The 13,379-nt window shown below is 63.4% G+C and overlaps 1 protein-coding gene across 3 annotated transcripts in view; it reads left to right on the top strand.

Moving 5' to 3' along the window:
- Nucleotides 1-13,379, top strand: part of CELSR1 (cadherin EGF LAG seven-pass G-type receptor 1) — a 114,059-nt gene that overhangs the window by 56,200 nt on the left and 44,480 nt on the right. For all 3 annotated transcript variants that reach the window (XM_051828133.2, XM_051828136.2, XM_051828135.2), the window contains exons 3-5: nt 2,870-3,092; nt 7,729-7,844; nt 9,352-9,440. In XM_051828133.2, the coding sequence (XP_051684093.2) occupies nt 2,870-3,092; nt 7,729-7,844; nt 9,352-9,440 (428 nt within the window). The remainder of the gene's footprint in view (nt 1-2,869; nt 3,093-7,728; nt 7,845-9,351; nt 9,441-13,379) is intronic.

Here is a 13,379-nt window from a genome sequence, read left to right as displayed (position 1 = left end):
CTCTCTGCCTTTCAAATAAAAATAATAATTTTTAACGGGGGGACAGAAGAGCTCCCAACCCTCATTCCGACCCCCTGGGGGACACTGGACGCTCTCAAGGCCACTCTGGACTGTGGTGTCCCTGCGCACGGGACCCTGTGAGGCAAGACACCCCTGCCTTTCTGTCGTCTACATGACATCTGTTCTGGCCTCGTAGCTGCTGAAAACAGCGTGGAAGCTGGAACTCAAAGCCTCGCCTTCCACGTGGGAGAGAGGAGCTGGCCGCACATGGCCAGCCTCTGTCTGGGTCTCTCTGCGGAGGTCCCAGGCTGGGGGGAAGCAGGGAGCCCTCAGTACGCAGGAGGGGGCAGGAGCTGGACTGTGCTGGGCGAGGCCCTGGCTGGCCTGGGGGCCCTGGGGTAGGAGCAGGGCTGGGCTGAGCTGAGGGTGTTTGGACACTTGCATGCACCCTGGCCTGGATTCCCAGGGCTGCAGACGCAGGGCCTGCACCGGCCTCCCTGGAAGGGGCTCGGTCTTCCTGGCGTGTGCTGAGCGGGAGCTGTGCCAGCCAGCACTCGGAGGATTGCCTGTGTACAGCGGCAATGCCAGGGCCTGAGGGTCTGAATGTAGGGAGATGCACCTGGGGCTTCTCACTTCAGTTCTCTCAGGGGACAGATGAGGCTGCAGGCTGCTCAGTGGGACAGTGCGTGTGGGGGTGCATGTGCCGGTGTGAACACATGCGGGACTGAGGCGTGCAGGTATGGGTGTGTGCACTCACGTGTGACGATGTGCTTACATACATGTATGTGTGAGTTGATGTGGATGAGCGTGCAGGTATTGTGAGTGCATGTGGGTCACACGTGTGTGTGTGTGTGTGCGCACATAGACCCCTGTAGGGTGGTTGAGCCCTGCATGTGTGGCATGTGGGGGAGGTTGGGCGGTTCCCAGGGGTACACGGCTCGGGGCACCTGCTGTGATGCGGCAGGGGTGTGTAGGGGGCCCATGGGCCATGCCTGGGGTCAGGCAGGTGCTGGCCAGGGCAGAGGGGCTCCAGTGGCCACGTGACTGCCCCAGGTCCCAGCCCAGCCCAGCCCACAGCTCACTTTGAAGCTGGCCTGACCTTGGGGCTGGCCCACCCTGTCTGGGCGAGGCAGCCTCTCGTGCCAAGGGTACTGGGGTGGGGGTCCGTGGGCAGGGTCTGCGCGGTGAGCCAGGCCAGCCGGCTCCCCCGGGGTGGCCGGGAAGTTCTACATCAGCATGAGAGCACGCCACGGCCCCCACGCTCGGCAGCCTCTCCCTCCTTTGTTTCTGTTCCAAATGTCGCCGACCAAGTCTTTGGTGATCAGTGTCCAGTCTTCAGATCCCACTGTCCATTCGTGCCTGCTGCGGGCTGAGCTGTCTGCCCTGAGCCGGTGGGACTGTGGGGAGGGGCCTGTAAGGGGGAAGCCAAGGCTGAATGAGGTCATGAGGATGCGGCCGTGGCTGACAGGGTCCGGGTCCTTGTAGGGAGAGGGACAGAGCCGCCCTCACCAGGGACCTCGCCAGCCACGCCCGGTCACTGCCTTGCAGCCTGCGGGCTGAGCAGCGAGCATCCGCCAAGGCAATTTGATACAGCAACCCAGTGCAACTTCGAAGGGTTTTCACTCGGTTTGTTTGAGTTGCTATCCGAATGGGCTGCTTTTTTAAACAGAGACTGATTTGAAAGGCAGAGAGAGGTCTTTCCTCTGCTGGTTCACTCCCCAGATGGCTGCAGTAGCCAAGGCTGGTCCAGGATGGAGCCAGGAACTCCATCGGGGTCCCCCACGTGGGTGCAGGAGCCCAAGGACCTGGGCATCTGCCGCTGCTTTCCCAGGCGCCTTAGCAGGGAGCTGGATTGGAAGCAGAGCAGCCGGGACTCGAATCAGTGCTCCATAAGCGGCAGCCGATGATGCCAAACCTTGCGCTGACCCGGATGTTACCCTCACCCCCTCTCCTCTGTATTGGCGCAGTGTGGGTTTGCACACATGTGGATTGGCCACCCAAACCTCAGCTGTGTGTGCTGTTTGTGTGGCACCGTTAGGGGGCCTTAAGGCTCGCCGAAGGCGTTGACTGAGAAGTTATTTGCCATCAAGAAGCCCACAAGCACCTGCTGTGCCTGGCGGGGTGGAGGGGAGAAACGCGTGATCTATGGCTGATGTGGTTCCGCGAGGGACACCAGGCAGCCACTGCGGAAGGAGGCAGGGCTGCTCGCCCGGAGCTGGCTGGGGGCCTCCTGGGCCCTGCAGCTGAGGCCGTCTCTCCTGGGGGGTGCACAGGCTTCTACTTGGGGGCTGTGTGACTTCCAGTGTGAGGGTTTGGGGATGTACAAGTCATGCATTTGTTCCAAGTTGTTTCACTTCAGCGTCAGGGGCTGGGACCAACTCTGGCTGGGAGCTGGGCGACTTCCTGGTTGTTAGAAGTCCCAAGATGGCTTGGGCGGGGTCCCTGGCTGGTGCCCACCCTGTGAAGCAGTGGAGCAGGAGGCAGCACGGGGCTCTGTGGGTTGCATCCAGGACTTCCCAGCCCAAACACCGGCCAGTCCAGAGGCAGCTGGGTCCATCCACCCAGCATATGAGACTCCAACCCCTATTGGTCTCTCGGGGCTGAAGGGGTGGAGTTGGTCACTCTAGGAAAGCTTCCAGAACCTTTTGTCGCGTGACAGATCAGGCTGTGGGGACCACCCTGGTGCCGGGCCCTCAGCAGGTGCACAGGCTGATGAGAGACAGATGGAGTTAGAAGTGAGTCAGAACCCAGCACTTACCGGGCTGTGTGACAGGTCTGGGTGGGAGGTGTGGTGAGGGAGCTGCGACAGCCCCCGTGCTGTGCCCCGGCCACACGTGACCCCCTCTCCCCTCCGCCTCTCACCCTCCAGGGGAGCACTGTGAGGTGAACGCCCGCTCAGGCCGCTGTGCCAACGGCGTGTGCAAGAACGGGGGCACGTGCGTGAACCTCCTTGTTGGCGGCTTCCACTGCGTGTGCCCGCCTGGCGAGTTTGAGCGGCCCTACTGCGAGGTCAGCACCCGGAGCTTCCCGCCTCAGTCCTTCGTCACTTTCCGCGGCCTGCGACAGCGCTTCCACTTCACCATCACGCTCACGTAAGTGTGCCCTCCCCGCCCCCCAAGTTCTCCTCCTTCCCAGGAGGACGTGAGGGTCGCGGCAACGGCTGGGGTCCCAGCTGAATTAAAACCGGGGAACCCCTTGTTCGAAGATGCGGATGACTCTGGAGATGGGGGTAGCAGAGCAACCAGGCACCGGTGAGTCTTTCTGAGCCCGGGGAGAAGGAGCCGCAGGCCTGGGCTTCGGGGCGGCCGTGCTGGCGTAGCCGAGGGCAGCAGCTCGGCCCCTGCAGCCCTGGGTGCCCGGTCCCTGGCGGGAAGACAGGGGCTTGCAGTGTGCTGGGGCTGTGTTAACTTTTGCATCTGCTTTTCTGAGACTGTAGATTTAATTAAATTTAAAAAGCTATCGTTTCTGTTGTAGAGTCCTAGCAGGCTTAGCGGAGTAGAGTAGCACCCGTTTTGTTTGGTGGTTTGGTGCTGGCATTGAGGGTCTCTGCAGGGTGTGCGCTGCCTTCCATGTCCCGAGCTCTGCTCCCTGTACACTGGGGTCTCAGCCTGGACAGAGCAGGCTCCGCCCCTGGGCCCTGCCCCACAAGGCAGGGGTGCAGGTGGCCGGCTGGCCCCCAGGCGATCTCCAGTGAGGCCCTTAAGAAGCCCTCCCTGACCCCGGCCAGGCACGGAGCATTCCAGCACGGGCTGCGCGGCCGGGTCACGCTGCCTTGGGGCCTCTGACATCCCTGGCTGGGAGCCCCGAGTCCCGTCCACAGCAGCCGCTCTGCAGAGGTCCAGGTGGGGCCGCCCTGGGCAGGCTGCCGCGTCTGCTCGGATGCCCCTGCGCCGGTGCGTGCACCCGACTGCACCTGATTGGTAGATGGCTCTGAGCGTCTTCCGGGTCTTCCTGTTTTCAGGACTGACTTTAGTGAGAGCCTGGGCCTGGCTGCCATGTGCCTGACCACAGGTGTTCCCTGGGTGCTTGTTGATGTCTGTCTGTCTTTCTTTCTTTCTTTCTTTCTTTCTTTCTTTCTTTCTTTCTTTCTTTCTTTCTTTTTAAAGATTTATTTATTTATTTATTTTGACAGGCAGAGTGGACAGTGAGAGAGAGAGAGACAGAGAGAAAGGTCTTCCTTTGCCGTTGGTTCACCCTCCAATGGCCACCGCGCTGATCCGATGGCAGGAGCCAGGAGCCAGGTGCTTTTCCTGGTCTCCCATGGGGTGCAGGGCCCAAGCACCTGGGCCATCCTCCACTGCACTCCCGGGCCACAGCAGAGAGCTGGCCTGGAAGAGGGGCAACCGGGACAGAATCCGGCGCCCCGACCGGGACTAGAACCTGGTGTGCCGGCGCCGCTAGGCAGAGGATTAGCCTAGTGAGCCGCGGCGCTGGCCTTTTAAAGATTTATTTTTAACAACTTATTTGGGTGGCTGGCACTGTGGCATAGCAGGTAAAGCCACTGCCTGCAATGTCAGCATCCCATATGGGCACCGGTTCAGGTCCCAGCTGCTCCACTCCCAATCCAGCTCCCTGCTGATGGCCTGGGAAAGCAGTGGAGGATGGCCCAAGTGCTTGGACCCCAGCACACACGTGGGAGACCCAGAAGAAGCTCCTGGCTCCTGGCTTCAGCCTGGCTCAGCCCTGGCCGTTGCAGCCATCTGGGGAGTGAACCAGCAGGTGGAAAATCTCTTTTTGTCTTCCTCCCTCTCTCTGTCACTCTGCCTTTTAAATAAATAATTAATTAATTAAATCTTTTTTAGAAAGTATTTGTAAAGCAGTGACAGAGAATGAGAGAGTGACAGTTATCTTCCCTCTGTTTGCTGGTCCATTCCCCAAGTGACCACAATGACCAGGACTGGGCCACTCTGCAGTCGGGAGCCAGGAGCTCCACCCTGGTCTCCCACGTGGGTGGCGGGGGCCCATGTGCTTGGGCCCTGACCTGCTGCCTCCCAGGGGATTAGCAAAGAGCTGGAATCGGAAGCGGAGCAGCCAGGATGCGAACCGACTCTGGTAGGGGATGCTGGCATGGCGAGCGGTAGCTGCACCACACCGGCCCTGCTGGGTTTCTGACCCCGAGCCCCCTCCTGTCCGTCAGACACAGCCCCCGTGCCTGGCGTGGGGACATGTGGCTGGCATGGGTTCTGGGCTGTGGTTATGCCACGTATGGAGTCAGGGCCCAGCTACTGTGGCCCACAGTCCTTGGCTGACCCACTGGAGGAAGACCCTAAAGGTGGCCACCAGAGGCGTGGGTGGGGTGGGGGAGGGGCACGTGCAGCAGAGGGGGTGGGAAGGGCGCTGTTGAATGGGGTGCCGTTGGCACCTGCAGGGTCATTGGAGGGACGCGGCCTGCGGTCGATGTCCCCTGGGCGGGTTGGTGGCTGTCACTCAGAGCCTAAACTTCTTCCCGAGAACCTTATACCTTGGGGTGGGGCCTCCCCAAGCCCCGGGGCCCCGGCTGCTTTTGTTCCGGGGGTTTCTTTGCGGCCGTCTCCTCTTTCTGGGCTCTGTCTGCCAAGCGCGGCTCCCAGTGGGCTCGCCTTTCCCCACCGCTCTTTGTTCCTTGCTCCTGCCCCCGCCCCCTCCCAGCCGTGGTTTCTGTTTCCCGGCTTTTCCTCTTTTCACTCCAGCCCTCCCCTCGGCCTGGGGCCCCTTCTCCACTCCCGCGCCCCCCGCAGTGGGTGGGACCCCGAGCCCTGACACACTGGGAGCAGGTGGCACCCAGCGGGCTGAGTTCGGGGGATGAGCCTGGGTCCCAGTCCCTGTCAGGCCCCTGCGACGCCCTGCCCACCCCAAAGCTTGCAGTGCGGGTACTTTTTTTTTTTTTTTTTTTTTGACAGGCAGAGTTAGTGAGAGATAGAGACAGAGAGAAAGGTCTTCCTTTCCATTGGTTCACCCCCCTAATGGCTGCTATGGCCAGCGCGCTGCGCCAATCCAAAGCCAGGAGCCAGCTGCTTCCCCCTGGTCTCCCGTGCAGGTGCAGGGCCCAAGCACTTGGGCCATCCTCCACTGCCCTCCCAGGCCACAGCAGAGAGTTGGCCTGGAAGAGGAGCAACTGGGACAGAATCCGGCGCCCAAACCAGGACTAGAACCCAGGGTGCCGGCGCCGCAGGCAGAGGATTAGCCTAGTGAGCTGCGGCGCCGGCCAGTGAGAGTACTTTTTGCCACTGGTTCTTGCTGGCATTGTAAATGGAGGGCGTCCCAGGCCCAGATGGAGAAGAAGTCGGAGGTGGGGGCTCGAGGTTGGTTCAGGCAGACCCCTTGCTGTGTGAGAAAGGCCAAAATCCCACCCCACGGCCAGAGAGCAGCTCCCCTCTCTTCCTCTGCAGGGGCTGTTGAAGCCCACCGGGGAGACCGGGGGTGGGGAAGGTGATGTCGGGGAGACCGGGGGTGGGGGAGGTGATGTCGGGGAGACCGGGGGTGGGGGAGGTGATGTCGGGGAGACTGGGGGTAGGGAAGGTGATGTCGGGGAGACCAGGGGTGGGGAAGGTGATGTCTGGGAGACCGGGGGTGGGGGAGGTGATGTCGGGGAGACCGGGGGTGGGGAAGGTGATGTCGGGGAGACCGGGGGTGGGGAGGTGATGTCGGGGAGACCGGGGGTGGGGGAGGTGATGTCGGGGAGACCGGGGGTGGGGGAGGTGATGTCAGGGAGACCGGGGGTGGGGGAGGTGATGTCGGGGAGACCGGGGGTGGGGAAGGTGATGTCAGGGAGACCGGGGGTGGGGGAGGTGATGTCGGGGAGACCGGGGGTGGGGAAGGTGATGTCGGGGAGACCGGGGGTGGGGAGGTGATGTCGGGGAGACCGGGGGTGGGGGAGGTGATGTCGGGGAGACCGGGGGTGGGGGAGGTGATGTCAGGGAGACCGGGGGTGGGGGAGGTGATGTCGGGGAGACCGGGGGTGGGGAAGGTGATGTCAGGGAGACCGGGGGTGGGGGAGGTGATGTCGGGGAGACCGGGGGTGGGGAAGGTGATGTCGGGGAGACCGGGGGTGGGGAGGTGATGTCGGGGAGACCGGGGGTGGGGGAGGTGATGTCGGGGAGACCGGGGGTGGGGAAGGTGATGTCGGGGACCTGGGTCCTGTGGAGCGGGCTCCCGCAGGACCGCAGGCTTGGGAAGGCTCCTGGGAGAGCGATCATCTGTCCTCAGCACAAGCGGCTTTTGCTCTCTAAGTTCTGTGGGTCTGTCGCTTGTGAGCGTGTACGCCTTTGTCCGCCCGCTTCTCTCCACACCTTGCTGAGTGCTCGTGCCGACCACACCCTGCTGTGGGCTCTGGGGCGTTTTATTATAGACACTAGTGTGGCTGGGGTGCAAGGGGGAGGGAGGCCCTGCGGAGTGCCCATGACAAAGTCCCCGTGCCCTGGCGCGCCCAGCAGGGGCTCTGCTGCTAGGAGCAGGTGTGCCACTTGTACCTTTTGTGCGCACACATCTGCAGCCAGCACGATGCAGGACCCCGTACACGTGGGGTTGTCCTGTTCTCCGGCCCCCGGGACACGGTTTGCTTCTTCCTGAGAGCTTGGCTACCCAGGTTCGTTGGACTGACAGCTGTCCGCCTGAAGAATGAGGGCTGGGGGTGGGTGTCTGTCCCGTATCAGGGCCCCCGGTGCCCGCCCTCCCCTGGCTGCATTGTCGCTCCCAGGCCTTGCCGGGGCCCGGGCACTCACGGTGCCCTGCTTCCCTTCGGCCCCGCAGGTTTGCCACACGCGAGAGGAACGCCCTGCTGCTCTACAACGGCCGCTTTAACGAGAAGCACGACTTCATCGCCCTGGAGGTGGTGGAGGAGCAGGTGCAGCTCACCTTCTCGGCAGGTAGGGCCCGCCCTCCGCGGCACGCCAGAGGCCGGTCGGCTCCCCTCGGAACCCCAGTTCTGCGTCTAGGAGTCCGCCGAGTGGGAGAGGGTCAGGTGCACGGTGGCTGTGCCTGTCTGAGCACGGGGAGGCTTCCTGACAGCTCGCACTCCAGACGCTGGGCCATCGGTAAAGTGGATTAAAGATACCGACACAACCGTCCAAGATAGCCTCTTAGGACCGCTGTGTCCTTGTTGGCCTGTGTGGGTTAGAGACCCAGCTCCCGATTCCAGCCTCCTGCCGATGCAGACTCGGGGAGGCTGTGGCTCAAATAACTCCGTCCCTGCCACCCTGGTGAGAGGCCTGGGTTGAGATCCCAGCTCCGGAATTCCGTCCCAGCCATTGCAGGCCTTTGGGGAGCAGACGGAAGCGTGCTCTCTTGTCTCTGTCCCTCCCTGTGCCTTTCAAATAAGTAAATACAAATTTAAAACTGCATCATCTAGGTTGTCGGGAAAGACTTTGTATCCAGTGTGTCAGACTTCCAGTCTCTCCATCCCTGTTTGTGGCACAAATGATTTTCAGGAGTGAATTACTCTGGCTTCCCTTAACCGCATGCACACCGGGGCGGCTGCAGGCAGCTCCAAGCACGGCAGAGTCTGGAGCCCTGGGCCCTACCGATTCACACATGTACAGCAGTCGGGGCCTGGTTTTCCGTATGCAGGGAAGACACACGGGCACTCGCACCGCGGCTGACCACAGTAGGACAGGTGGCCAGAGCCCGCCGGCTCCTGAACAGGGTGCAGCTGCTGCCCTCCCAGGCTCAGAGCCGCAGCCCCACAGCCCTGGTTTCCGGACACCCCACCGGTTACCTGGGGAAGGTAGTGCCTGCCTGGGACCTGGTGTGGGTAGCCCTGTCCTCTTGTGCACGGTGAAACTCCTGCCCTCTGCCAGCTGTGCCTGCCAGCCCTGCCGGTGCTCTCGGGGGAGAAGCGACATCCGCGCCCCAAACAGAGGCACAGGTGAAGTAGGCTGGGACCTCACTGTGCAGCCTGCGGTACCGGGGCAGAAGAGTTATGAACGCGGACCAGCCCTTCTGGATATGGTCAAGCCGCCGACACGGGCAGTGGGGTCCTCAGTGGCTTGGTTGGCTCCGCCCCCAACACCTGCCCTCCCTCACACACACCTGCCTCTTCTCTGTGAGGGGCAAGAAGGACTTCTGTGGTCAGAGAAGAGTGACTGGGCCTGGCTGGGGGCCCAGGCGCCTGGGTGAGAGGTGACTTGGTCCCGCCTATAGGGCATGCAGGCGCCGGCTAGGTCGGCCGGGGACACTTCCCAGGCCTGGGCTGTGAGGGGCCCCCTTCTCCTTGCGGGAGCCTCTGCCTGTGATGTCAGAAAGAAGCCCTGATTTGGATGGAGAGGGGCCGGGGGTGGGGGGCGTGGGCGTGGCCGTGGCCGTGACGGCACCTGACCCCCCACGCCCGGCAGGCCGCTCACCTGTTTTCTCTCAAACCTCCCTCCCGCCACACAGGAGAGACCACGACCACCGTGGCGCCGCAGGTCCCCGGAGGCGTGAGTGACGGGCGGTGGCACTCGGTGCAGGTGCAGTACTACAACAAGGTAGGACGGGCGCCCACCGGGCCACTCCCCCTGGTCCCCGGGCGGCCTGTGGCGGGCCCTGGCGGCTTCCCACTCTGGACCTGTGACACAGTGCTCGCTGTTGGGAAGGGATATGGGAGACAAGGGATGCGGGAGACGAGCTTCCATCGGCCGGGGGCTGGGCCCTGCCCGGGGTGGGGGAGGAGCCAGGGACCCCAGGGACAGCCTTCACTGGGGCGGGGCCTGAGAAAGGGCTCATTGAGCCACAGCTGCCATGGCCCACAACCCCTGGGCTACGGTGGCCGGTCGGCCATGCCGGCTGTAACGTGAGCCTTGGGCTTTCTCCAAGGACACACTACGGAGGTATGGGTATGGTCGGTTTCGCTTTATGTTGCTGGGTCTTTTTTTTTTTTTTTTTTTTTTTTTTGGCTTGTAAGGAGAAACGTGGTCGGTTTTCACAGCAAAATGATCTGCTTTGCTAGGCTATGATTCTGCAAAGCACTGTCCCCCCCACCTAGGGGGCGCCAGGGCCCCCGTGGGTCTCCAAGGGCTTTGCCTACTCCTGGCTGAGCCCAGCCAGGGTCCCCCGGTCCTGGGTTTCCACAGGGCTGCTCCTAAGCTTGCCCGCAGACTGGGGTTCCTCAACACCTCAGGGTGGTGCCCCCTCTGGGGCCTGCCACCTGCTCCCCCCACCACAGGCCCTCACATACTCTGCCTCCCAGGGCTGCCCCTTGTTCTGGGCTTGCCCTGGACTTGCCGGTGTCTCCTGGTCACCCCAGACTGCCTCCAGGCAGTGGTCACTAGTGTGGTGTCCATGTCAGTGGTTGTGGGCCAGCACTGGCCCTGGGCAGGGACTGGACAGCCCTGCAGCCTGGAGGAACCAGCCTTATGGGGCCCCGGGAGGCTCTGATGCGGCTGGGGTGGCATTTTGGGGATAATGAGAGAGGTTTGCATGAGCCTGGGATGGGACCAGCTGCCGGGGCACTGGTTCTCATTGCCGGGGGAGCTGTGGCCCTGGCAGCACACAGCTGCCCCCTGGGGAGGGCTGAGTGTGAGGAGAAGAGGCCTCGGCCACTTGCACCTGTCGGCCCGTGTTGCCCTCCTGCCCCTTGCCCAGTGAGCAGCCGGCTGTAGCCCCGTGGGAGGAGGGTTCTTCGTGGTGTCGGGGTTGGATGGCGGCTTGGGGTTTACTTTCCTTGGTGTCTTAATGGGCACCACAGGGCTGTCAGCCGGACTTGGCGCCTCTCTCAGCGGCGTCTAACAAATGGTGGCTCCTAACAAATGCTTGTTCTGAGGCCTGGAGGCGTGGAGCCCCACTCACCCCTCCTGCCAAGCCCTGCCACCTCATCCACTTCTCCCACTGCTGCCCAGCAGGGTGGGGACTGATTCTGGGTCCTTGTGACCGTGGCGCCCTTGTCCTGAGCAGCAGCGTGTCTCTGGTACACAGCATCTTTCTCTGAGCCTTGGTTTGGCTGTTGTCATCCTGGGGTTTATTTTCAGGGTCTATAGCCCCCAGCCCCCCGAGCCTCCTGGAGTGGACGTAGGGGCTCCCTGCAGGAGTAGCCCTGACACGGGCCTCCTCCTGCCCCTCCTGGAGAGGGTCTTGTTGGACAGCCAGGGACCCCACAGCTTTCCCAGGGAGCCCTCAGTGGGCTGAGGACACACACGTCTGTGCAGAGGCCTGATAGGACCCTGGGAGACGCAGGTGGCCCCTGGTCACTGCATCCAGGCAGTCACGGCGTCCAGGGCACGAGGGATCATCTTCCAGAGCCAGTTGTGCTGTCCAGGTCCACATCTGGGCCAGCTGTGGTGGCGTGGCGAGTGGGGGAGGGGTGCATGGACGTGTGCTTCAAGCTCAGAGCAGCGCGGGCAGCTGTGAGGCGTCGGGCAAGGCCCACTCTGCTGGGTGATCTCGCCGTGGTGAAGGAAGCAGGGACTCAGGAGGGGGCGTGGCCATCAGCTGGCTCCTCCTCCTTTGTTGACGTGGGGACCGATTGTTCTTTGTTGTGAGGGCTGGCCCTGGACCCCGTCCCTGGTGTTTGCCTGGTCAGAGCCTCAGCCCAGTGGCAGCCTCAGTGTCTCCATCCATTGCCCAGTGGCCCTGGGGGAGCTGCTGAGAGCCACCCTGGGGTCGGCTGGGAGACCCAAGGTAGAGACGGGGAGCACCTGGGCTGGGGGCTGGAGGGGCACGGGTGTTGGGCAGAGGCAGGGGCACTGACACACTGGGGTCGTTGCTGTGGGGGCCCCAAGTCCCCAGCCAGCCACATGTGGCTGGGTGGAGCCGGTGGAGTCCCCCGTGTTGGGACTGACTGCTGGGGTCTTAGGGCCCCTCCTCTGCTGACCTGGCCTCGTCTGGTCCAGGCCACGCTGGAGGGCGTGGCTGGTCTTCGTCCAGGACCAGTAGCGTTTCGTGGAGAAAGCAGGCACTGGAGCCAAAGCCTCACCCGCTCTGATGAAGCGGGATCAGCGCTCCAGGCTTCCGTGAGCTTGAGGTGGCCCCTGGGGACAGCAGGCAGAGGAGGAGGGGACGCTGCCGGCCAGTCGCTCCGTGCAGCGGGTCTCACCCTGACCCCCACAGCCCATAAAGACAAAAGCAGGAAGGTTCCAGAGCAGGTCCCCCGGGTACAGATCCAGAGCCCCGCCCACCGCCGGTCCGGCAGCTCTCACAACAGCCCCACCTGGAAACAGTCCCCACAGAAGGTTAAACAAACGTGCTGCCCACACCCTGGAACCTGTACTCAGCTCGACAGTGACAGGTGTGCACCGGGCGGGGCTCAAGTGCTGTGGGGCGGGGCCGGGGGGAGCCTGGCCCCACAGAGCCGTGGGATCGCGTAGCATCCTTCAACGACACAGTGATGGGCGGGTATAGGGCACAGCGGCTAAGGCGCTGCCTGGCGTGCCCACATCCCATGTTGGGGCACCTGGGGTCAGCTTCCCGACAGGCGCGCCCTGGGAGGCAGCAGGGGAGAACTCTGGTGCGTGCGTCTCTGCCATCCATACGGGACACCCGGATGGAGTTCATAGCTCCCGGCTTGGGCTCAGGCTTAGCCGCAGCTGTTGTGGGCATTTGGGGAGCACGCCAGCCCTGCTTTGCACAGTGGGCGCTGCTGGGAGCCCAGGGCGGCCTGCGGGCCAGTCAGGCACTGTCCAGGTGGCCGCTGTTCCTGCCCCATCCCAGCCTGGAGAGGGCCCGTGTGCTCCCCATGGTCGGTTTCCTGCTTCGGCAGCTGGGCTCTGGCCAGGCAGGAAGCCCCAGGATGCCGGATTTGGGCCTCCCGGGCAGAGTGATGTCTGGACGGCCGTCATCCTCCCTCCCGGGTGTGGGATTGAAAGGCCCTCCTGAAACTGAGCGAGGCAGGTCATGAGAGCCAAGGGCGGCCTGGAGTGGCCAGGGCCTGTGAGGGGGCGGGAATCCCCTCGGAGAAGTGCTGGTGACCCCCGGCGGAGCTGGGGTGGGGGCCGCCCCGGAGTGGGGGTCTGACGTGGGCGGAGGACGCCCCGCCCTGCGGGCGGGCGATGGGCTGGAAGATTAGGCACCCGGTTTCCTTTCCCAAACACAGCCCCGTCAGATGGCAGGCGGTCACTGCCATAGCAACGTGCCGGCTCCCGGGGGCGCACAGCCCCACCCTGGCCTCTGTGGAGAGTCACCCGGGGCTGGCAGCGCTGCTGGCCCCTCCACCTGTCCGTCTTACCCCCTTCCCGCCTATCCAGAGCCGTGACGCGTAGTGTACCTTGGCCGCCCTCCCAGCACCAGGACAGCTTCCTACGCCCGCCCCACACCAGGCTACGTGCCAGCCCTCAGGATCCTCGTGTGGCCCTCGGAGGACCAGGTGCTCTGCTCTGTGCTGCAGATGGGGAAACTGAGCCGGGAGCCAGGCTTGGATGGCCGGTGGCTCCCAGCTCCTCTCGCCCACGTGTGTCCAGCTGCTCTCGCCTGTCTTCATCACAGGCACTCCTGCT

Source organism: Oryctolagus cuniculus, chromosome 11, assembly GCF_964237555.1.
Source record: "Oryctolagus cuniculus chromosome 11, mOryCun1.1, whole genome shotgun sequence".
Classification (NCBI taxonomy): Eukaryota; Metazoa; Chordata; class Mammalia; order Lagomorpha; family Leporidae; genus Oryctolagus; species Oryctolagus cuniculus.
This window is presented reverse-complemented; position numbering and strand designations above follow the sequence as displayed.